We start from the raw sequence: 26,205 nt of genomic DNA, 5'->3' as shown, positions 1-26,205 counted from the left end.
AATGATCACGTTCATTGTTTCAAACAACTGACCCATTCCCTACCCACCCATACACACCCACTAGCCCTCGCCACCCACGCAGACTTGTTATGGCCAGGAAACTTAATTGATACCAAGCAACCTTTATTTTTACTATTCTTTTACTGCTGCTTCAACTTGAAACCTAATTTTTTTGTGCATGAGTGAATCTATATAAGATATAAAGCACAGGCAGATTTGTGGAAAAAAAACAAAACTCAGGCAATTCAAAAGTATGCAAAACAGATTTGCTTACTTTTTACTATAGAATGCTAGTAGGGGCATTTTAGGGGTTACAGAGTACTTCAGTATTATTATTTTTTTTTTCCACAAATGCTTGAGTATCTTCACTACCCATTGGATATAATTTAACAGATTTCAGGGGGAAAATGTTCCTACAATGATTTCAGTCTGTGATTATTTCATATATTCTTGTCCACAACAGAATTTTCTACGTAATCAGAACAACAAATCAAATTACAATCTGGTTTGTGAAACCCTTCAATTCTTGGACATTATGTGTGGGAGTACTACAGGTGGACTTGGTCTTTTGGGACTTTACATCAATGAGAAAAATGTTGCACTGATTATCCAGACCCTGGAGACTCTAACTGAATACTGCCAAGGACCTTGTCACGAGAACCAGGTACCACTACTTCAGTAGCTAATGTATATCTATTATAAAATATATACCATTGTACCATTGTTAAAGTATGTGCAGTTTTAAAGGTGGGGATTTTAATAGCAGATTCCACAGGCATAGAAGACATGGGTATAATGTCAGTCCATGAATACAAATCTAAATGTCAACACATTGTAGTCAGCATTAAAGGGTCACTCCTGACTCCTAAAGAACTTTAGCTTGCTGAAAAGCTTAAAGGACCACTATAACTATAACTATAAAGTTTATAACTATAAACTTGTTTTCCTGGCACTATAGGGTCTTTAGGTTTCCCCCACCCTCAGAGTCCCACTCCCGCTGGGCTCAAGGGGCTGGGGAACTCTCCTTCTCCTCCTGACGTCAGCGCTGCATGTGCCGTGCGCATTCAGGCAGTCCATAGGAAAGCATTTCTCAATGCTTTCCTATGGACGTTCAGCGTCTTCTCACTGTGATTTTCACAGTGAGAAGCGCGAAAGCGCCTCTAGCGGTTGTCAGTGAGACAGCCACTAGAGGCTGAATTAACCCTAGTGTAAACATAGCAGTTTCTCTGAAACTGATATGTTTACAGCTGCAGGGTTAAAACCTTGGGGACCTGGCACCCAGACCACTTCATGGAGCTGAAGTGGTCTGGGTGCCTATAGTGGTCCTTTTATGTTTGAAGAGCATGTCCTGTTCATTTAGTAAAAATTTACACTTTTATAAGTTAACCTGTTTACATCCTCATGCTTCCCCGGGCTGTCATCAGACAATCTGTCCTGTGTCTTCCTGGTTTTAAGCCCAGCCCAACTCAAGAGGCAGCAGTTGTCCATAGCACCTGCTTTGCAAAGACCTCTCATTAAGCTGCCTTGAGAAGTTCTGAGCGGGGTTAGAAGGAGAGGCTTGCAAAGGCTGCAGACACAAACGGCAGATTTTTCAAGCTGTTTTTCGATACACCCATTTAATAAGATTCATAATTGAATGCATGCAAGTTTTAATTTTGGATATATCTACTAAACAGGAATTTTTAGTTAATTTGTATTTGGGCAGTTGAGTGTCCCTTTAAGTGGACAGACTATGAGTGTAACTAGCAAAACATTGGAGAACTGAAGCAGCTAACCTTTAGCTTTATACATGTACCTCCTCTTCTGAATTAAACAACATCCACCTCTGTTTATTTGGACTACAACCAAAATGACTGCATTTTCTAATCAATTGTATAGATAATGCATTATACAATATGGAAAAACAGCCAGTTTAAATCAGATAGGTACACTTTGAAAAGTTTCCTATTATGCAAATTACAATACACTATATCATCAAATATCTTGACCTTTACCCACTATAGAAAATAGTTTAATGGAGTCAGAGCTGACAAATGCTTAAAGGACCACTCTAGGCACCCAGACCACTTCAGCTTAATGAAGTGGTCTGGGTGCCAGGTCCAGCTAGCTTTTACCCTTTTTTTTTATAAACATAGCAGTTTCAAAGAAACTGCTATGTTTATACTGAGGGTTTAGCCAGCCTCCAGAGCCTCTAGTGGCTGACCACTATAGGCACCCAGACCACTTCAGCTCCATGAAGTGGTCTGGGTGCCAGGTCCCCAAGGTTTTAACCCTGCAGCTGTAAACATATCAGTTTCAGAGAAACTGCTATGTTTACACTAGGGTTAATTCAGCCTCTAGTGGCTGTCTCACTGACAGCCGCTAGAGGCGCTTGCGTGCTTCTCACTGTGAAAATCACAGTGAGAGCATGCAAGCGTCCATAGGAAAGCATTATGAATGCTTTCCTATGCGACCGGCTGAATGCGAGCGCGGCTCCTGCCGCGCATGCGCATTCAGCCGATGACGTCGCGAGGAAGAAGAGGAGGAGGAGGAAAGCTCCCCGCCCGGCGCTGGAGAAAGAGGTAAGTTTAACCCCTTCCTCCCCCCAGAACCCGGCGGGAGTGGGTCCATGAGGGTGGGGGCACCCTCAGGGCACTCTAGTGCCAGGAAAACGAGTATGTTTTCCTGGCACTAGAGTGGTCCTTTAACCGAGCAATATTAGTGCAGAGAGTATAGTTTAATTGTTGAAAAGATTACAAATGTGGTAGTGACTAGAATACACGTAATATAATTCCCTGTTTATCTTCACATTATCGGGGTTATTTATTGGCCTTAAATGTGGACTTCATTTTGAATTCCTGAACATTCTCACTTTAGTAAATACAATCTTAATTCTGCGCAGTGCAGTAGTTTCTGTGTTTTGTAGCTCAATTATCAGTTTTCTACTTATAGTTCAGCCAACAGCTTTCATATCTCCCAGAAACTTTTATTTCCTAATAACGTGAACAATTGTCCCTGGTTGAAGGAAATGAGGGAGGGGATAGGTCTCCCGATATCATTTTATGAGGATCTGGAAGGAAGCAAATCCCCTCTTAGATTGGTTTCCTGACTAGCACATAAAGCATTATATGCACAACTAAGACAATAACAGGAGCACGCCATTAAAAAACACAAAACCAAAAAAAAAAAACATACCAAAATAACAATTGTGTGCAAATGTAGTTTGTTTTTTTGCATGTTTTCTTTGCGACCATTAGAAAACTAGGCTTGCAATAGCTGCAGAAACTTTGAAAGGTAAGGAAGATGGTGACATTATTGTACACAACTTGTGTTACCTTATCCTGTCCTTCATTCTAAATTTATTGCAGTGTAGTAAACAGTTGCAAAAATATTTAGTCAATGTATTTGTTGAGTAGTTATTACTTAAAGGATCACTATAGGGTCAGGAACACAAACATGTATGCCTGACCCTATAGTGTTAACACCACCATCTATCCCCCCTGGGCCCCTCATGCTCCTAAATATAGCAAAATCTTAATGTATTCAAGCCAGAATCTGTAACTCTGCATGCTGTTTGCCTAAAAAAAACCAAGCAGTCTGCTGACATCATTAGAAGTGGTGGCCTGATCCAATCACAGTGCTTCCCCATAGGATTGGCAGAGACTGACAAAGAGACAGATGAGGGGCAGAGCCAGCATGATTCAAACACAGCCCTGGCCAATCAGCATCTCCTCATAGAGATGAATTGAATCAATAAATCTCTATGAGAAAAGTTCAATGTCTGCATGCAGAAGGAGGAGACACTGAATGTTTGGATGCATTTTAGGCAGCCATGACCCAGGAAGGATCGCTAACAGCCATCTGAGGAGTGGCCAGTGAAGTTACCACTAGGCTGTAATGTAAACACTGCATTTTCTCTGAAAAGACAGTGTTTACAGCAAAAAGCCTGAAGGTAATGATTCTACTCACCAGAACAAATTCAATAAGCTGTAGTTGTTTTGGTGAGTATAGTAATAAAAAAAATATAGTGTCCCTTTAATGAAAATTATAATTTTCTAAAAACCTGATAAATCTCTTTTACTCATTATTTAACCCTTTGTTAAACATAAACATAATTGTATGCTTATTTTTATTGCAACAGAGCTGCATCGTGACACATGAGTCTAATGGGATTGATATAATAACTGCTTTAATTCTGAATGACATCAGCCCACTATGCAAATATAGAATGGATCTGGTCTTACAGCTGAAGGTATGTTATACAGAAATAGAACTACACATATGAAGTATTTGGAATATTGGGGGAGATGTGTAAAAATGCTGCTGGGGGGAAATAGTGAAATTATGAAAATGGAAACTTTTGTGTCTGCTCATTTGAATACTAGCAGGAGACCAAGGGCCATATCATCTGTTACAATATGGAAAAGTAAACTAAACTACTTCAAGTCACCTTGGGCTATGTATACCACATTATTAAGAGTTTATTATATGATAATGCCATTATTATCAGAAAGTGCCTGTATCATAAGCACTGTATCATTAGTTGTTCTTATAACTACTGAATAACATATTTCCAGCTTAAACCTGCATCACATGAGTACAGTAGGCTATCATCATTATCAAAGTACATATTTCCCCTTCCCTACGTAGTAGAATTTTTATTGACTGCTGACATCAAACTACATGCTCTTCCTGTCATGTGTAGCATGGGGAATCCATTGTCTCCAATGCTAAGATATGGGCAAAGCACTAAACATCCATGCTCGTGATACTTTTAACATACTAGGAGCATAGTTTCACGAGTGTGTGATGTCAAGTGCTAGTGTGCAATTCTTTATGACATTTGCAGTTCTACATCAAGTTCAGTCTCATTATTATGCCATTACTGCACAGGCAGGGCAGCTGCCTAGGGCGCCATATAGGAGGGGGCGCCCACATCGCCGGCCCTTTAAATGCTGCAGCCGCCTGAGCGATCTATAAAGAGCGCTCAGGCGGCTGCCGCACTGCCTCACCTCCCCTTCCCTGTAGCGTGGCCGAGCTCCTCTCCAGTCCGCAACCCAGGCGGAATGACAGGAAGTGCACACTCAGTGTGCACTTCCGGTCAGTCCGGCCGGGTACAGGAAACAAACTCCTGTACCGCGGACCGGAGAGGAGCTCGGCCACGCTACAGGGAGGGGGGGGGAGAAGAGATTACAGGGAGGGGGGGGAGAAGAGGAGATTGGAGGGAGGGGGGGGGGAGAAGAGGAGATTGGAGGGAGGGGGGGGGGAGAAGAGGAGATTGGAGGGAGGGAGGGGGGGAGAAGAAGAGGAGATTGGGGGGAGAAGAAGAGGAGATTGTAGGGAGGGGGGAGAAGAAGAGGAGATTGGAGGGAGGGAGGGAGGGAGGGGGGAGAAGAAGAGGAGATTGGAGGGAGGGTGGGAGGGAGGAGAAGAAGAGAAGATTGGAGGGAGGGAGGGGGGAGAAGAAGAGAAGATTGGAGGGAGGGAGGGAGGGAGAAGAAGAGAAGATTGGAGGGAGGGAGGGAGAAGAAGAGAAGATTGGAGGGAGGGAGGGAGAAGAAGAGAAGATTGGAGGGAGGGAGGGAGAAGAAGAGAAGATTGGAGGGAGGGGGGAGAAGAAGAGAAGATTGGAGGGAGGGGGGAGGAGAAAAGAAGAGAAGATTGGAGGGAGGGGGGAGAAGAGAAGATTGGAGGGAGGGGGGAGGAGAACACGGGGGGGTAGAACGGGGGGCATGAGTACACAGGGAGAGGGGTTGAGGAGAATGCGGGGAGGGAGAGACCACTAGGGGAGGGGGCTGGGGGGAGAGCAGAGAACACTAATGGAACGGGGGCGTGAGAAGAGACCACTTGGGGTGTGGGGTAGACCACTAATGGAAAGAGGGGAAGGGGAGAGGAGAGACCACTAATGGAAAGGTGGGGCAGAGGAGAGCAGAGACCACTAAGGGGGAGACGAGAGACCACTAATGGAAAGTCGGGGAGAAAAGGAGACCACTAAGGGAGGTGGGGGGAGGAGAGTAGGGACCACTAAGGGACAGGGGAGGAGAGGAGAGACCACTAAGGGGCAGGGGAGATCTCTAAGGGATGGAAGGGAGAGCTCTATAGGACAGGGGGCAGGATAGGGAGATCACCAGGGCTCGAGTCCTGCAGGAACGCGTGGGAACGGCGTTCCTGCACTTTTCCCACAGCAGGAACGCCGTTCCCATTACTAGTCCTGCAGGACCCAGGGCTAGCACAAGCGGCTGCCAGAGCAGGGGGGAGCACAAATCCGAATCCCCTGCCTCTGACTGGGGACTCGGATTTTTAAACTCACCTCTTCCCCTGCAGTCAGTGGAGTCGTCCGGCCTCTCCTGATGATGTCAGTAGGAGGGGGTGTGGCTTTCTCTGCTCTTCTCACAGGACCGCTGGGGAGCAGAGGAAGCCACGCCCCCTCCTCCTGACATCATCAGGAGAGGCCGGCTTACTCCACTGACTGCAGGCTGCAGGTTCCAGATCCTGTCCCACCCCTCCTGGCCCAAGGTAAGCCTCAGGGAGGGGGGGAAGGCACTTTAGGTTTTTTTATTTTGTTTTTTTGTCTCCCTCCTCAGGCCCTGTCTCCCTCCTCAGGCCCTGTCTCCCTCCTCAGGCCCTGTCCCCCTCCTCAGGCCCTGTCTCCCTCCTCAGGCCCTGTCTCCCTCCTCAGTCCCTGTCCACCCTCCTCAGTCCCTGTCCCCCCTCCTCAGTCCCTGTCTCCCACCTCAGTCCCTGTCCCCCTATTTAAGGCCCTGTCCCCCCTCCTCAGTCCCTGTCCTCCCTCCTTAGTCCCTTTCCCCAGTCCCTGTCCCCCTCCTCAGTCTCTGTCCCCCTATTTAAGGCCCTGTCCCCCCTCCTCAGTCCCTGTCCTCCCTCCTCAGTCCCTGTCCTCCCTCCTCAGTCCCTGTCTCCCACCTCAGTCCCTGTCTCCCACCTCAGTCCCTGTCTCCCACCTCAGTTTCTGTCCCCCTATTTAAGGCCCTGTCCCCCCTCCTCAGTCCCTGTCCTCCCTCCTCAGTCCCTGTCCTCCCTCCTCAGTCCCTGTCCTCCCTCCTCAGTCCCTGTCTCCCACCTCAGTCCCTGTCTCCCACCTCAGTCCCTGTCTCCCACCTCAGTTTCTGTCCCCCTATTTAAGGCCCTGTCCCCCCTCCCCAGTCCCTGTCTCCCTCCTTAGTCCCTTTCCCCAGTCCCTGTCCCCCTCCTCAAGCCCTATCCCCTTACTCAGTCCCTGTCCCCCTCCTCAGCACCTGTCCACCTTACTCAGCCCCGTGCTCTTACTCAGCCCCTGCATACGAGCATCAGCCCCTGTCCCCCTCCTCAGTCCCTGTCCCCCTCCTCAGTCCCTGTCCCCCTCCTCAGCCCCTGTCCCTCTTCCTCAGCCCCTGTCCCTCTTCCTCAGCCCCTGTCCCTCTTCCTCAGCCCCTGTCCCTCTTCCTCAGCCCCTGTCCCACTTCCTCAGCCCCTGTCCCACTTCCTCAGCCCCTGTCCCATTCCTCAGCCCCTGTCCCTCTCCTCAGCCCCTGTCCCTCTCCTCAGCCCCTGTCCCTCTCCTCAGCCCCTGTCCCTCTCCTCAGCCCCTGCCCCCCTCCTCAGCCCCTGCCCCCTTCGTCAGCCCCTGCCCCCCTCCTCCCCCTCCTCAGCCCCTCAGTTCCTGTCCCTTTCCTCTGCTCCTGTCCCTTTCCTCAGCCCCTATCCCTTTCCTCAGCCCCTATCCCTTTCCTCAGCCACTATCCCTTACCTCAGCCCCTATCCCTTACCTCAGCCCATGTCCCCTTCCTTAGCCCATGCCCCCCCCTCCCCCCTCCTAAGTTCCTGTCCCTCTTCCTCAGCTCCTGTCCCCCTCTTCAGCCCCGTGCCCTTACTCAGCCCCTGCATACAAGCGTATCATTTTTTTGGGGGTGAGGGGGGGGGGGGGTGGGGAGTGGATTTTTTGGTGAGTTCCTGCACTTTTTTACCCAGGACTTGACCCCTGGAGATCACACTACGCACACACACACACAGAAACACAATGCATCTTACACACACTCAACGCACACCTTACAGACACACACACTGCATCCCTTACACACACATGCAAACACACATTGCTTCTTTTACACACACACACACACACACACAGAAACACAATGCATCTCTTACACACACTCAACGCACCCCTTACAGACACACACACTGCATCCCTTACATAACAGAAACACACTTTGCATCCCTTATGCATACAAACACAGATTCACACAATGCATCCCTTACACACAACGAGAAACACACAATACATCCTTTACACACAAACACACACTGCTTTCTATCCCTTCCACAAAAATACACTGCTTCCACTACACACAAACACACTGTATCACCTACACAAACTGGTATCCCTATAGAATACATTCCATAAGTACACATATTAGATCCTCTACCATAACACATCCCCTACACACTCCACTTCTTGTGAGCGAACATATAGGTGGACCTTATGGGCATACTAACCGTCAGGCCCTGGGGCCCAGACCTTGAGCTTTGTAAGGGGCCCCAAAAAATGGAGCTGCTTCCCGTTCTCCCAGAACATTGAATTTTGTGACCACAGTTACAAACAGCCTCCAGAGATCCTGTTCTACACCAGACCAGTGGAGCCAGACTGCAGCCAGAGCCCATCACCATCCTCATCTGGTTGTAAGTAGACAATCTAGTATATTATTAGTGACACTAATCTCTAATTTACCTCACATTAAAGGGACACTGCAGTTTACTGAAGTGGTTCTGGTGTCTCTAGTTTGTCCCTGCAGGCTTTTTAATGTAAACACACACTGTGTGCAGCACTGGCGTTAGTACATATGGCAGATCATATGGGTAGGGCATTGTGATGTCACTGGGGGGGGGGGGAGAGGCGGCAAATCTTTCTTTTGCCTAGGGCGGCAAAAATCCTTGCACCGGCCCTGTGCACAGGCTAGTTCTACAGTATTTCCTGAAGTTGTCGTTTTGGGAATTAGGAATAACTGAAGAAGGAGTTTGCTGCAGTAGATTTTACATCCAGCATATTTTAGTTCAAAACATGGACAATTGTTATTATATCGTAATAAACCCAAGCCCCCCACAAATACTCGGACAACTTTATTTGGGAAAATTATCACAGCTTTACTAATAAATAAATAAAGTTAAAATATTTTAGGGTCATTGTCACATATTAACATAACATATCCCCCCAACTCCTTTAACAATACTATGCCAGACAATGAGCCACAACACAATAAGTAAAACCACATTAACCAATTAATTAACATACCCATTGCCACCGAGGGCATGACATAAGCAATGCCACCGAGGGCGTGACATAACCATTTCCACCGAGGGCATGGTTTCCAGCTTTCTTCCATGTAGGGGCATACCAAGATACACCCTACACACACCGAGATACACCCTACACACACAGAGCAACCAACGAGCTCAAACCTACCAATACTCTTCCAAACCAAACTGTTCTTAGCGAACCAAAACTATTTTCCATCAGGACAAACAACCTACACCCCAACTTCTCTATCCATCCCCAGCCGCCGTGACCAAACGGGAGCCAGAGACCAAATAAGGGAGGGAGGGTGGGCAAAACAGGTGTGGATTAATTAAGATGGCCACTGAACTAAAATGGTCACTATATATACTCCTCTAACACAAACCCCTCATCCAGTTATGCTAGCCGGTCCCCTACATTACACCCCTTCTATGCCTGTCTCCTAGCAATGTCAAGGCCCATTCCCCTTAGCTGCGCTGCTCCATGGGCTACATTAAGCAGGGAAGGGCATTTTAAATTTTAATATGCATCAAAGTTTTACAGAACCTGGAATATGCATTTCATTTTTTTTAGATTAACCTATAAAAATAATATATGTAAAGAAGATTGTAGTGACAGTGCACATTATTGCTTAGGAATTTGATGCCTCTAGTATTTCCTACTGAAAATTATGCGTTTATAGCTGATAAAGGCAGTATGTTCTTTGTTTATACATTTGTAAAATCCATTTTAACATTAGAAACAGTGTCTTTATGCATCTCTTTCACTTGTTGTACACAGTTATGATATACAGGGTGTGATATGGGGTATAAAAATGAGAAATACCTAGAACATGCGGAGCTCGGCTATAGAGAGGATTATCCTATTATAAAGCACAATAAAATGTGCCGTAAGCTTTGATATGTTGTAGTTTAAAGGATAGAAAATGACATCTGTTCCTTCTTTACTTCGTTTATTAAGGCTGCATTTATCATGTTTGTTACGCTGTAGAAAAAAGAATTATAGTTTTATGTGTGAGATAGTTTTACACTCACCTAAGCATGTCCCAGTTTCACAGGCCAGCTTTAGTGGTAATACAGCAAAGAATGTTGAAAATGTACTGCTAGTAACATTTGGCAGTTAACCCACTAATTTATGATTACAGTAAGCAAATCTGTTTAACAGCCTTACTTCACCACCATTTCGACTTGCTGCTCATTACCTAACTCTGTTGACTTTTTATATTATCTCTGATTAAGTTGAACCAAAATTGCAAGCATTTCTTATAGGTTCATTATTTTAACTAAAATACTTTATTTTTTTTATTTTTTATAATGTAGAGGACATAAAAATAGTGGATATGTAGCCTGGTGATACTTACTTCATACTTTTTTTTTGGTAATTTATATTTTATTGAGATGATAGTATGTTAAAGGAACACTATAGTCACCTAAATGACTTTAGCTAAATAAAGCAGTTTTAGTGTATAGATCATTCCCCTGCAATTTCACTGCTCAATTCACAGTCATTTAGGAGTTAAATCACTTTGTTTCTGTTTATGCAGCCCTAGCCACACCTCCCCTGGCTATGATTGACAGAGCCTGCATGAAAAAACTGGCTTCACTTTCAAACAGATGTAATTTACCTTAAATAATTGTATCTCAATCTCTAAATTGAACTTTAATCACATACAGGAGGCTCTTGCAGGGTCTAGCAAGCTATTAACATAGCAGGGGATAAGAAAATCTTAATTAAACAGAACTTGCAATAAAGAAAGCCTAAATAGGGCTCTCTTTACAGGAAGTGTTTATGGAAGGCTGTGCAAGTCACATGCAGGGAGGTGTGACTAGGGTTCATAAACAAAGGCATTTAACTCCTAAATGGCAGAGGATTGAGCAGTGAGGCTGCAGGGGCATGTTCTATACACCAAAACTGCTTTGTTAACCCCTTAACGCCGTTACGGCGTTCCATGCCGTCGCGCTTTAAATGGGCTTTAAAGCCGTTGTGGCGGCATGGAACGCCGTAACTGTTTAAGCCCCCAGGAGCCAGCAACTACTCACCTCCGCCGCGATCCTCTTCTGGGGGGCTGCCTGAGAGCCCAGGCAGCCCCCCTCCGGCAAATGAGGCTCAAAGAGCGATCACATGGCCCCCTATAGCTGGCTATGGATCTGCCAGCAGGGGGACTGTTTGAAATATCAGACAGTCCCCCTGCTGGTAGGAGGTGTAAAAAAAAATAAAATAAACATGTTTAAAAATAAATTAAATATATTTTAATATATATATATAATATGTATATATATTATATATATAATATATATACATATTATATATATGTAACGTCATGTAAAGTGTATTTTAATATTAATATAAGTATATAAATTAATATTAAAATACACTTAGAATGACGTTACATATATATAATATGTATATATATTATATATATAATAGATGTACATATATATATTATATATAAATACGTATAATTAAAATAATAATTAAATAAAATAATAAAATAAATAAATAAAATATTGAAACAAAATTTAATATAAATTATATATGCATATGTAATTTCATTCTAACTGTATTTTGTTATTAATATATATATCGGTAACAAAATACACTTAGATATATATAGAATGTCATTCTATCTATGTATAAAATACAAATAACCGCAAATATATATATATAGATAAATACATATAATTACATAAAAGATTACATTAGTATACACGTAGAATTTAAATACCTATAAATGCATATATATTAAAATTCTACGTGTATATTTAAGTAATTTTTTAACGTAATTATGTGATTTGATTAATTAAAATTTGATTGACATGCCTGACAACACAGGGAGAAAGTGCAGAGAATAGGGGGTACTGTTTTACTCGGGAGACTTCACTGAACTCAAATATTAGTGTTTCAAACTGGTAAATTGTATTACAACAATGATATTTTAAGTAAAAGTGACGTTTTTCGAATTTTTTTACAAGCGAACGGCACTTTTATGGTCTATATTATTGTTGCAATATGTTTTACGGTTTTAAAACACTAATATTTGTGTTTAGTGAAGTCTCCCGAGAATAACAGTACCCCCCATGTACAGGTTTTATGGTGTTTTGGAAAGTTAGAGAGTCACATATAAGGCTTGCATTTCATTTTTTTCACATTGAAATTTGCCAGATTGGTTATGTTGCCTTTGAGAGCGTATGGTAGCCCAGGAATGAGAATTACCCCCATGATGGCATACCATTTGCAAAAGTAGACAACCCGAGGTATTGCAAGTGGGGTATGTCCAGTCTTTCTTAGTAGCCACTTAGTCACAAACACTGGCCAAATATTAGTTTTTTGCTTTTTTCACACAAAAACAAATATGAACGCTTATTTTGGCCAGTGTTTGTGACTAAGTGGCTACTAAAAGAGACTAAACATACCCCACTTTCAATACCTTGGCTTGTCTAATTTTTCAAATGGTATGCCATTATGGGGGTAATTCGCTTTCCTGGGCTACCACACCGTCTCAAAGGTAACATTACTAATCTGGAAAATTTCAATTTGAAAATGGAACGTTCTATATTTGACCCTGTAACTTTCCAAAACACCATAAAACCTGTTAATGGAGGGTACTGTTGTACTCGTGAGACATCGCTGATTACAAATATGTGCATTTTTTTGCAGTAAAACCTAACAGTATTATGACATTCACAGCTAAAATGGCAGACGGAAATACAAATTTAAAAAAAAATCTTATTTTCTCACCTTTTTTTTTATTTTATTCATAATAAATTATGTTCCATATATGAATAGTTAATGATAGATTAAAGCCCTGTTTCTCCTGAACAAAATGATATATAATAAGTGTGGGTGCATATAATATGAAAGAGGGGAACTACGGTTGAACAGACATATAGCGCAAATTCCAGTTTTTGTTTACATTTTGTTTTGATCAGAACGTGCACTATTGACTCCGTCCTGAAGGGGTTAAGCTAAAGTTGTTCAGGTGACTATAGTGTTCCTTTAACATACACCTAGCCATGCTTCTCCAACTCGTACTACTATTGAAAAATGTGCCATTATATTATATGCCATGTTAATGTTTATTCTAGAAAGTTTACATCTGCTGGCATGGCTATGTAGGCCTGTCAGTGTATCATTTGCACAATAAATAAATAAATAATATAATAACTTGTATTACAGTTCCATCAACAGAAAATATTCTCGGACACTCTGTTCAAAGTTCACTGTTTCAGCATAGCTTTGCACTACAACTGTTACTTTTATCTGCTTTATGCAAGTCATCAGCTGTAAAACCAACATTAAAACAGCTACAGTAACCACTGCTATCTGTGTGCAGATGTTATCTGTAAATTATCTTCAGTCTTACAGTGTGCAACATTAGACCCAGCAATTGATAAACTGTCTCTGAGCAAATGCAAGTAGATATTTGCTTACATGTCTTGTAGATTATGCATGGTTGATCATACATAGGAATTGCTGGCATTAATGTGGATCAGAAGTTTTGTTTTTTACAAACAGGGAACTGGTATTTCAAACAAACTCACCTGCAATCTAACAAGCGTAAGGCATCAATAATTAATGCTGATTTATCTTAGCTGCCATGAACACAGAGAACGAAAGAGATATGGTTGTGTGTCAGGGGGATGCTGTACTGTCAGTTATATCTGCACACCATACCTCTACTGTCTGTTTGAAGAACAAACAACAGCACAGGGGCAATATCTCTAAAGGGTCCTCTGTACATAAAATTGGAACTAGCTTTTGAAATATTTTCCTTTGACATGTGTATTTGAGGTGGTAGGGAGGGGTTCTGTTTGGTGACTTAAAAATATGAGTTGTAAGGCGCTTAAAAATATGTTCTAGTGGTAAAAAACATTTAGTGATTTTTATTTAGCTGCTCTTACATCTTTAAGTTACCCTTTAAGTAACTTTGTAAGTCCACATTTGTAAGTTGTTATGGTGGAGTCCATAAAAAAAACTATGGGGTCCTGTTTATCTATTCTATGCTTTTGAAATGAAACATTTGTTATTATTCTGTGGTGTTTATAGTCATATCAAAAGTATTTAGTTAGTACTCATGATTTGTGTGTGCTATAATTTGCATCAAAACATGATATAGGTGCCCATGACAAATTACTCTTAATAGAAAAGGTGCTATATATGTAATCGTGTGTGTGTGTGTGTGTATATATGTATGTATGCAGCTCCCAACAGGCCATTACATATGTACATTTTTATGACTTATTGTAGGACAATGCTTCAAAACTGCTTCTGGCCCTTATGGAAAGCCGCCACGACAGTGAGAATGCAGAACGGATCCTTATCAGCCTTCGTCCACAAGAGCTGGTAAGTGGGAATGCATTTAATAATTCTAATACAAGTTTAGGAAATTGCTTTTGTGTTTTAAAATTTATATTTGCTTGTTTAATAGGTTGATGTCATTAAGAAGGCTTATCTTCAGGAAAATGAAGGAGACAGCTCTGATGTTTCACCTCGTGAAGTTGGGCATAATATTTACATTTTAGCACTTCAGGTCAGAATTCTGTGATTCCTAACAATTAATTTGCATGTTCAAAATGTTGCTAAAACCATATCTATGTACTTTGCAGGTGTAATTGTCGTAATTATACGTTGTGTTAGGGAAAATGCTTTTTTATTTAATGCACTTAAAAATTAGGGCCCCTCTCCCACCTGTCAATCAATCCTTGGCATTGGTCATGATACAAAGGAACGTCAGCTGAAAGGTGTAGTGCGGCCGCAAAAGATCCAGAGGAGTTGAATTTAGGGGCCTGCACTGCCGCCGTCACTCTAGAAGGGGATCCAGACCTGCCACCAGGCATCTGGCAACTGCGTGGAGTTAATACCATGACAGCAGCATGGAAGACTGCTCATCTACCCTTCTTATGTTGGAACCACAGGTCTCATATGAGTACTCTCTCAAGGGTCCCCTCATTGTCATAGGAGCAATCCCTTATCTCCACAGGGTGTGGGGTGACTCAAGATTACTAGGCTTCAGCATGTTGTGCTCTCCAACTGCTTGGGACATATCTCTGCAGCTACAACTCAATAACCTGCCTACAACTAGCAGCATGTGTTTTACTTAACTGTTATTTTCTTTTACTTTAATAGTACCTTCCATGCATCTTCTTATGGACACTGTATCTATACGAGACTCAGTTAGCCAGCATGGGTATAGGGTGAAAGCTAACTTAATCGAGGTGCGAGGTAAAAGCTACAGAACTAGCTACAGAACTATTGTCTCTTTATTTTACCTATTAATACAGATTTATCACCAGGGCTCCCTTCAATCATAGCTTTTGGTCACCCTGTGGAAGCAAGTTATACTCAATTATTTCACACATATTGGCAAATTTCATTTTCCAGCAATATGCCTGCAGTATGCTCTTAGCCTTTCTTTCTAATACTCATGTCAACGTACACTGCTTTCGCTTGTTAGAATAATTTTCGCCCTTAACCATAACTTCTTAATGTCCACATTGACACTAGAATGTCTCAGAACAACCAACTACTGACTGTCATCAGCGGACATAGCCCTAATCCTGTTTTCTTTTTCTTCTATAAAAAGTGCAACATTTCTTACAGGCATGTTTATTATAAAAAATTGTGCAGTCTTTTCTCATGCCATACTTCTGTTTACTTTGAATTTCCAGTATTTGCTGTTGTAGCATTACCGGCATATATGCACTTTTTATGCATATCAAAAATAAAGAATACATTTTTTTTTTAAAAATAGAATAAAAATGTCAGCCCTGATTTTAGAAACAGTTTGCTTAAAGGCACATTAGCATTAAGAATACAGATTTGGTGAAAAGTGGTGGGAAAAGTACGGTAGTAAAAAGTATTAGAGGAAATGCTTATTTGTGGATTGTGAACTGGCTGTAAAGGAACACTATAGTATTATGTTTACAATTTGTATTTCTAACATTATAATGCCATAGACATCGTCTTGGTACCTGGCCAGGTCTGCCAGGGACAAAAGATGTATTTTACTTAGCCTTTTCTTTCTTGCAGCACTGGCTCTTTATCAGTATTGATGATCTCCGCCATTCCAATGCTTTCTCATAGGAGAGCATTGGTAGGCCAGTACTCATATGCAGCAAAACACTGCACCAATAAGATGCTCTTCTGAGACCATCTGGCTAAAATGTAAGAGGTTGACTCTGCTATTTTACGGAAGCGTCTCTAGTGGTTCAACTGCAGAGTTTAAATTGGGGACACATGGCACCCTGACCACTTCATTGAGAATAAGTGGTCTGGGTGTCATAGTGTTTTTTAAGATAGAGTGCAAATATTTGTTATTAGCATAGATTTCTTATATGGGATTAAAGTTAGTGGGGAACCTCATGGGTTCGTGTTTTCATTTGTTTCTCACAGATTTCTAATGATTTTGGAAATAGAATAAAGTATCTGGAAGAAGTGTCACGGCTCCGGCACGACCACACCGACAAACTGAGCTTACCTGCTCAGTGGTGAGCTGGGAACCGCTCCTCCGGATCTTCTGGGCAGTTTGCCCAAAACAAAGATGGCGCCGACCATGCAGTCGCGACCATCAATGACTCCGGCCCCAGGGTTATACGAACGTGCGTGTGATGTCACGATGCCAACGCACGCGCACGTTCTGGGGTCAGAGGTCACCTTCTGACAAATTTCAGTCTAGGGAGGGATATATAAATCCCTGAAGCTTCTCAGTTCTTTGCCCTGTCGTGGTTTCCTGTCCTGGTTCCCGAGAGTGCGTTTACTATTCCTGTTATTGTTATTCCCGGTATTTTGACCTTGGCTATTCCTGACTACTCTGATTTCTGGTTCTCTTGACTTGGGTTGTTTAACGGTATTTGTGTATTTCTGGCTTCCTTGACCTATCCCTTGACTATTCTCTGTCTTAACGTATTAGTCCGGCCATTCTAAGGACCGGTTTACGTTCTATCCTTTCTGTTTCTTTCTATGTAGACGTTACATAGTTCTGCGTGCTGGACCACACTAGCAGTCGTAACAAGAAGAATATTATTAGCCTATAAAAAAGGATGTGTCTGCTTTATAGCAACAATAAACAAAATTGCATTCTCTTGGTGTCTCAATATCTTACAAAGTTTCTGAGATTTAACTACCTATGCTTCACATACAGGCACATAGTGATCATTACAAATATGCTAAATTTCCAAGACAAAACAGATCTCTTTTCTTTTTTTTGACATATATGCTATGTTTTTCACAAATCATTTACTGCTTTGTTAAAGGGTTATTGTAAGCACCATGGTCATGGTTTCTGGACTCTGGATGCGCAGCATTTTGCTTTGAAATGCTGCACATTCAGAGATTAACCCCTTAACTGCTGTAGGTGTAACTACACCTCGGCTAGCATCATTAGCCAGCCCAGAACAACAATCCAGGATGGCTAATGCCACATCAGTGCCAAATTGGCCTCTGACTCCAGCATTGACAACATGCTGGTGCCAGAAAGCAATAGCAGTATGGCCGCCCACTCTGTCCTCCCCTTAGTCTTAGTCTTTCCTCCCTGGCCACCCTGCCTCTCCAGTGACAAAAGGTGAGGAGGACCGTGCTGTAGGGGTAACTTGGACTCAACAATTGAATAAAGGCTGAATTTGTATTTATTATTTATTTTCAGTTGGGGGGAGGGGAAAACTAGCTTAGAAAGGGTTAGCCTAACCAAACCAATGGTTTATTAAAACATAGCTTTTTTTTTGGCTGGTACAACCCTTTAGATATTATATTTCTACTTGCAAGGGTTAGGTATCAGTAAATTAACACATGGAAATAAATAAAAAAAAATCACATTAAAACTGATATATAGATACATTTTGGTCAGAAGAATAATTTGTGCAAAATAGTCTTGTACATCCTGTGAAAGATAAAATAAAAATATCAACTTCTACAGATTTAAAAAAAAATAATACAAACTTCACTAAATCAACCTAGAAATTTCAGTGATTCTTAAATAAATCTATTTTTGTTCCACAGACTTAAAAATAATTTATTTTTAGCTAAACTTAATAGAAGAATCTCTAAATCTGATCTGGAAAGTCTCTCCTCTGACCTGCAATCATCATCTCCACACCTATTTTCTTTCCTTTATAAATTTCTTCTGACTTGATGTTCATTTTGTATTTCTTATTCAGTATACTGTATTATCATTGATTTATATGCAGCGTTATTCACAAAACTATGGCCAGGGAATAGACTAAAATAGCCGATTTGGGAGGAAAACCCTCAATTTACAGCCTCCATACACAACCCTTTGTAAGACAATGTAAAAAACCCTTTTAGTCAATATCAATCAAAGTGCTTCCTTTTTGCAGAAGCTTGTATGTCTTGTATGTAGTACCGTATGTAATTTCTTTAAAGATGAGTCCCTGAGCAATCATTCAGCCCATAACTATTATGTTTATTTTACTTCCCCAAGTGTATCATTTCAAAATTTTCTCCCTGACAATTTTTGTCCAATTTTGTCTCCACCATTTACTTGAAAGACCTCCCAAGACCTCTGACTTTATTATTGGACATCATTTTGTGGCAAATGCAAAACAATAAAATGTTGCTTTCCGTTCAATCATCCATGTCATTAATAAATAAATAAAAACGAATAGGATCAAGGAGAGAATCCTGATTGTGTTGTTCAAGTGGAAAAATAATGTAAAATTCAACCATATTTATTCTTTCAACCATATGCTACCCCAAATGTCTATTTACAGAGTGTAATAATGGTTTTAATGCATAACTATATATTAGAGATTTTGCAATTGGATAGTCCCCAGCAATCATCTTATTTGATGTGCCGTAATGTTCTTTATGAAAACATTTATCTGCTATGCACTTTTGTTCACACTTATGCTCAAGTAAAGTATAAATAAAAATGAACATTCAAATGTACTAATCTATTTTTTCCCCACTCATTTTAGCTGTCACGACATAATAGACATCTCCAGCATCTTTTAAAACCTATTCGAAGGATCCAAGAGGAAGAAGAGAGTATTTCTACCATGGTGATTATTTCTAGTATTATTTCTTAGACTATTACCGTAATTAATTAGTTTGTCAGGTAGATGTCATTGCCTAAAAAGTCTTTGTTTATAATATGAGTTTTACCTTGAAGTTACATTAGCAATTACAAGCAAATGAACCCCCGCCCCTCCTCCCCCAAAAAAGCATGCATGCAATATTATTGATGAACAAGAGAACATCAGAATGCAAACTTAGGTGTTTTAAAAGAAGTGTAAAGTCTGCAAATTGACTATGTATTTTTTAAAAATTCTTGTTTGATACTATTTTTCCTTTTTTTTCCTAGAAGCTAGAATTGAGTTAGGACACCCATGTAAATTATATCCCTTTTTCTCTGCATCCCTAATTCATGCCAAATGGCTAAACATATGCATTTGATAAATCATTACAAGGTACGATAAAAGGCACAACTCCATTCTAACTTCAGTTTGGTGCTCTAATAAAATTTTCACTGTTAACATTAATGTATTATCACTTATTTTTAAATGCATCACATTCTTTGGCACTATAATAATAATTTGCATTTCACTAATTAAAATTAAATATAATGGGACCATAGTTTCCATATATATAATACAACCTTACTTTAAATAATAGAAGCACATTTATTATCTACCTCTAACCTGGTGGAAGTCTAAAAGAGCTTTGTGCTGACTGTTTCCTGTGTTGACACTGTTCTCCTATATCTCCTTTTTGAATTCATGGTTTTCAAATGTTATGAAAAAGAAAGTAGCAGATAAAGACTCGAGTCATCTAGAATCAAACAGAATCTCCTTAAATTGTTCAGAGTTGTTCTTTATGCAGATTATTTGACTGTATTTCACATCCATTAAATATTTATCATTAGCACATTCATTTAATAGCACTTCTAATCTTTTCTGTCGTTTTACCTTTTCTTTGTCACTCCCACTATCCTTTCCTTGACATGCTGATTTAACTATCAAACAAGAAAAAAACTGAGGCTGTCTGTTTTTTTCTGATGTCTCTCAGTATTTCTACTTAGTGGACAAATTGGTAGGGACAAACTTAATTGAATTTATTAACTTAAGCTGTGAAATAGTCCAAGTGTAAGGCAGCCCTAGTTGCCAGCATTTATTAGGACACGAAAATGCAAAGGAACATTTTCTTCCGCTGATATTTTTTTCCTTGGCTTGTCACCGTAATAAAGTAATTTGTTAATCTTAACATTCCTTAATCCGAACACAGAAGAAAAAACAACATTTTACAATTAAAACGTGTTATGAATAAAAAATTCTAAATAAACCTTTGGATGCTAGAAAGTAATTTCAATCTATCAATGCAAATGCCTGAGTCATTGTGACGGCTCAGGAGCATGCCTTAATTTTAATCATTCTTCTATGGAATTACCTAGTCTGTTTATCACACCTCAGATATTTCAAAGGTGAATTAAGTAAGAACGAAGGGGACAGTATGAGCATGCCTGGGGAGTTTATATCAGTAGAGGTTGAGATCAGTCAGGGTATTTGCAAATGAATATTCACATATTCAAAGATTTTGTAGCATGTTGCTATTCCATCAGATTAGATGGACAAATAGTCAGAGTGTATTGTTTACTCTAAGAAATTCAGAGATGCACAGCTTGGAGATGGAGGCAGCTTGTGGGATAAAAAGGCTTTTGCACGATATCTTACTTGTATAAGTATAAGATATTCTTTCCCATTCTTTTTTTTTTATTTTATGTAATTTTATATTTTTTTGTTAAAAATATACTAATAAATAAAATAACAATAAACTAATGAATGAAATAAATCTACAGTCAGGTCCATAAATATTGGGACATCGACACAATTCTCATTTTTGTGGCTCTATACACCACCACAATGGATTTTAAATGAAATGAACAAGATGTGCTTTAACTGCAGACTTTCAGCTTTAATTTGAGGGTATTTACATCCAAATCAGGTGAACAGTGTAGGAATTACAACAGTTTGTATATGTGCCTCCCACTTTTCAAGGGACCAAAAGTAATGGGACAATTGGCTGCTCAGCTGTTCCATGGCCAGGTGTGTGTTATTCCCTCATTATCCCATTTACAAGGAGCAGATAAAAGGTCCAGAGTTAATTTCAAGTGTGCTATTTGCATTTGGAATCTGTTGCTGTCAACTCTCAATATGAGATCCAAAGTGCTGTCACTATCAGTGAAGCAAGCCATCATTAGGCTGAAAAAACAAAACAAACCCATCAGAGAGATAGCGAAAACATAAGTGTGGCCAAATCAACTGTTTGGAACATCCTTAAAAAGAGAGAATGCACCGGTGAGCTCAGCAAAACCAAAAGACCTGGAAGACCACAAAAAAAAGTGTGGTGGATGACCGAAGAATTCTTTCCCTGGTGAAGAAAACACCCTTCACAACAGTTGGCCAGATCAAGAACACTCTCCGGGAGGTAGGTGTATGTGTGTCAAAGTCAACGATCAAGAGAAGACTTCACCAGAGTGAATACAGAGGGTTCACCACAAGATGTAAACCATTGGTGAGCCTCAAAAACAGGAAGGCCAGATTAGAGTTTGCCAAACAACATCTAAAAAAGTCTTCACAGTTCTGGAACAACATCCTATGGACAGATGAGACCAAGATCAACTTGTACCAGAGTGATGGGAAGAGAAGGAACTGTATGGAAAAGGAAAGGAACTGCTCATGATCCAAAGCATACCACCTCATCAGTGAAGCATGGTGGTGGTAGTGTCATGGCGTGGGCATGTATGGCTGCCAATGGAACTGGTTCTCTTTATTGATGATGTGACTGCTGACAAAAGCAGCAGGATGAATTCTGAAGTGTTTCGGGCAATATTATCTGCTCATATTAAGCCAAATGCTTCAGAACTCATTGGACGGTGCTTCACAGTGCAGATGGACAATGACCCAAAGCATACTGCAAAAGCAACCAAAGAGTTTTTTAAAGGAAAGAAGTGGAATGTTATGCAATGGCCAAGTCAAACACCTGACCTGAATCTGATTGAGCATGCATTTCACTTGATGAAGACAAAACTGAAGGGAAAATGCCCCAAGAACAAGCAGGAACTGAAGACAGTTGCAGTAGAGGCCTGGCAGAGCATCACCAGGGATGCAACCCAGCGTCTGGTGATGTCTATGCGTTCCAGACTTCAGGCTGTAATTGACTGCAAAGGATTTGCAACCATGTATTAAAAAGTGAAAGTTTGATTTATGACTGTTAATCTGTCCCATTACTTTTGGTCCCTTAAAAAGTGTGAGGCACATATACAAACTGTTGTAATTCCTACACCGTTCACCTGATTTGGATGTAAATACCCTCAAATTAAAGCTGAAAGTCTGCAGTTAAAGCACATCTTGTTTGTTTCATTTCAAACCCATTGTGTTGGTGTATAGAGCCAAAAAGATGAGAATTGTGTCGATGTCCCAATATTTATGAACCTGACTGTATTGTTCTTTCAAAGGGCTTCTCTTGAAAAATCAATTGAGTTTTAGTGATAATACCCTAATCAATGTAACTATGAGTTAATTCAGTCTATTCTTAAAAAAGACTAAAGTCCATCAATTTCAACCTTCAACCCAATTCTTGAGAACATTGCATGGCAGGTAAACAATTACAATACAAAATACATATTATCTATAGATTTGAACCAAAGACACATGCACACTAAATAATAGTTCATGTTTCGAAACAATTAACAGCACTGAAACAAAGGTATATTCTGTAAATATATACATAATTGAATATCAATAATCAGTACTCTTGGTGGCAAGTTTTCTTTGCACTCCCATTGATTACAAGGAACAAAGAAAGGTTGTTGTTGCTCTGGAAGTAGAAGCAGTCAGGAGAATGTAGGTAAAAGCACAACACACATCTTCTGTGAAGGGAGGAAAAAAGATATTCAAGCGGGTATCTTTGGAGCAACCAGAATTCTCAAGGATAAAGCCACATAAATTAATATGCATAATGTAGATAGCATAGCATTTAATGAAACTACCCACATTAAATTATTTAACATTGAAGTAGAGTTTAAATGTTTTTATTTTTTTGTAAAAGGAAATTAGCATCAATAATTCAGAAGTACACATCTAAATAGCACAGCATTAATGCAGTGCTGTGGTACTGCTCTATCAATTACGGACAACAAATACTTTTTTATGCACATCATTTCCATCTTACAAAAAACAATATTTCATTTAATAATCTATCCTTATGCATACATTGCAGACATTGGGGAAATCCCTGGGACCAGATATTTACCTAAGGTGCCTAGACTACAAGCATCAACCTACACTTTGAAAAAAATAAAATATCAAGTGAACAAATGGTAGTAGTTAAAGAAACATCTTATATAGTATATGAGCAGAAAAGGATAGAATGTGGGAGATGTGTGGAAGAAAGTGGGTTGAGCTACCACAGAGGCATAATGCCCCCAATGGCATTCCTTAAAAATTGGAGATCTGCAGATACCAATGATTTCTTATGTACATATGTATGCATATGTGATGCATCCCTAGAAATGAACATATAGGAAATGTATATGGCTATGGAATATTAGAATAGACAATTAGAGGGGGGCGGAGCCTAGCAGCGCAACGGAGTAGTCGAACTTCCACATCGCTCCAGCGGCTTATCTCTCTAATTAGAGAATAGCGATAGCATCATACCGCCAAAACAGACACTGGGGGGCAGATCCGCTTGCAGAACGCTACACTGCAGCGGCCGATGCCTTTTTTCCTCGCCCTGGGCAAAGAAAACCGCAGCCGCGGCCCGAAGGCCTACCGCGTGAAAGACCAGGCCCTCGCGTACCAAGGTGGAGACATGGGGAGGAAATCCCAAGAGCAGCCGGCGACCGACGCCAAGACACAGCGTGACATCAGCCTAATGCTGCAGCCTCAAACGCCAGCTCCAGACTCACGGGAACCCTCACACTCGAGGGACACATCACCCTCAAGGTCTGGCGCTGGGGCCTCCCCTCAGAAACCAGCACCAGCCTCCGGGAGCACCTCGCAAGCACATGAAACAGCTCCTGCAACTAAACAGGAGATACAAGACATGCTCACCAGCCTCCAGCACAACCTCCGGAGAATGTGGTAGGCAGACCTGGCGGTGCTCACCAAGGAGGTACAGGCCGTCACTGCACACACCCAAGCCACAGAGGAGGAGGTGCTCAACCTTAAACAAGGTCTAAAAGTGCTGGGCGAACAAGTACAGCAATTACAGGCATCACAGGCAGAAACAAGCAGGCAAGTGAATATCTTAGATGACAGGGGGCAAAGGAAGAATATAAAGATACAGAGGTCCTGGAAACAATCCCACTAGAAGAGCTACCACACTTTATACGGAGACTGGCGGCCTCCCTCCTGCCGGCAAAACAAGCCAAATACTTTACCTTCGACGGGGTGTACAGGATCATCCAAGTCCCCTCAGGCCCCAGCATCAGCGCCCCGAGACATCATCCTGCGATGCCAATCGATCACGGACAAGATGGGACTCTTACAGGCACTGAAGGGACAGTCTCCTTACAATTTTGAACAATGCCAACTCTCTCTCTTCCAAGACCTCAGCAGAACCACATTGTTATGGAGGAAATCCATGCAACCCCTTACGAAAATCCTACAAAATGAAAGAATATCCTACAGATGGGCGACACAGAGATCAATTTGGGTCACTAAAAATGAAAAATCATATAATGCCACAGAACCAGCCCAAATCCCGGCCCTGCTGAAGGCATTGGATATCCCCCAGCAAAGCACCACTAACCAAGGACTACCACACACTTCTGCACGAGCTGCCAAAGCTAAACCCACACTTGAGTCAAGGAGGGATAAGAGGCTTACCTGAACTCACTCAAGGAAAGAAGCGCACAAAGTTTATGTTTTAACTATGTTTTAAGGTTCGCATATACATAGCCACCCACACTCTCTCTGTTAGGTCCAAGCCACAAGGCGGCAGCTCCGCGATCCGACTACACATCCCCTCCCCCCCCCGAGTGCTCCAGGGTTAAGGGGCACAGTCAACCATGGAGCACTACACCCTGCACCGGGAGCCTGACACATAGGGGACACATAGCCAAAGCACGCAGCCACTCTAGGCGGATCCCAACGACTAAATAGACACCCATGCTCCGACCTACAACTCAACCCCATATAGAAGTTGACCTAGGCAGAAAAACACCTCGAACCAGCCCCACCCACTGGGGGACGTGAAAGACCCTACCGCCATAGAGCAACGAGGGTCTGCCAGACCACTATGACAGGACACCACACATTAAATCTTCCCGGCTTTCCCACTCTCTTTACGTTAATCTTCAACTCCGCGACGTGGAGAGAAGGGGCACCCGACATAAAGGGAAAAACAATACACCCAACAGCATACGGGGCGACCAAACATTCAGAATAGCAACCCAGTGCCCCACACCACCAACACCAGGTGGTGGGACAGATGGCCTATAAGCCTCAAACCTAAAAAGTCACCACGTCCCCACAACAATAGCATTGCCATTTCTGGCCTAGCATTTACCAGTAGTAACGGAGGCAACTCGATATAACACACTAGACCACAATATAAAATACTGTGCATAGTTACTTTCAGTTTACTAAACAACTTGTTCCATAATCTGGTACTTATAATGAAAAAATGTGCAAAGTTTCTTATTGCCATATCAATGTTATGTTATGTTTATATACCTGCTTACACCTGCTGTTGTGGCAGTGTAGGCATCTTTGTTCTCTCTAAGCACAAATAAAATAAAGATTGACAAAAAAAAAGAATAGACAATTAGAGACAGAGTGGGAATGTTTGACCCCTAAAGCTTACACTCTAAAGCAAGTGAACGAACAAGTGTACAATGACGTAACGATCTTACTTCAGAGAGAGAGAGAAAGAGAGAGTGTGTGTGCGTGTGAGGTGAATTCAAACATGTTCTA

The 26,205-nt window shown here is 41.4% G+C and overlaps 1 protein-coding gene across 2 annotated transcripts in view; it reads left to right on the top strand.

Moving 5' to 3' along the window:
• Positions 1 to 26,205, top strand: part of ITPR3 (inositol 1,4,5-trisphosphate receptor type 3) — a 192,032-nt gene that overhangs the window by 136,445 nt on the left and 29,382 nt on the right. For both annotated transcript variants that reach the window (XM_063453125.1, XM_063453123.1), the window contains exons 42-46: positions 464 to 664; positions 4,121 to 4,231; positions 14,519 to 14,614; positions 14,700 to 14,801; positions 19,204 to 19,287. In XM_063453125.1, coding sequence (XP_063309195.1) covers positions 464 to 664; positions 4,121 to 4,231; positions 14,519 to 14,614; positions 14,700 to 14,801; positions 19,204 to 19,287 — 594 coding nt within the window. The remainder of the gene's footprint in view (positions 1 to 463; positions 665 to 4,120; positions 4,232 to 14,518; positions 14,615 to 14,699; positions 14,802 to 19,203; positions 19,288 to 26,205) is intronic.

The sequence above is a fragment of the Pelobates fuscus genome, chromosome 1 (genome assembly GCF_036172605.1).
Source record: "Pelobates fuscus isolate aPelFus1 chromosome 1, aPelFus1.pri, whole genome shotgun sequence".
NCBI classification, from domain to species: Eukaryota; Metazoa; Chordata; class Amphibia; order Anura; family Pelobatidae; genus Pelobates; species Pelobates fuscus.
This window is presented reverse-complemented; position numbering and strand designations above follow the sequence as displayed.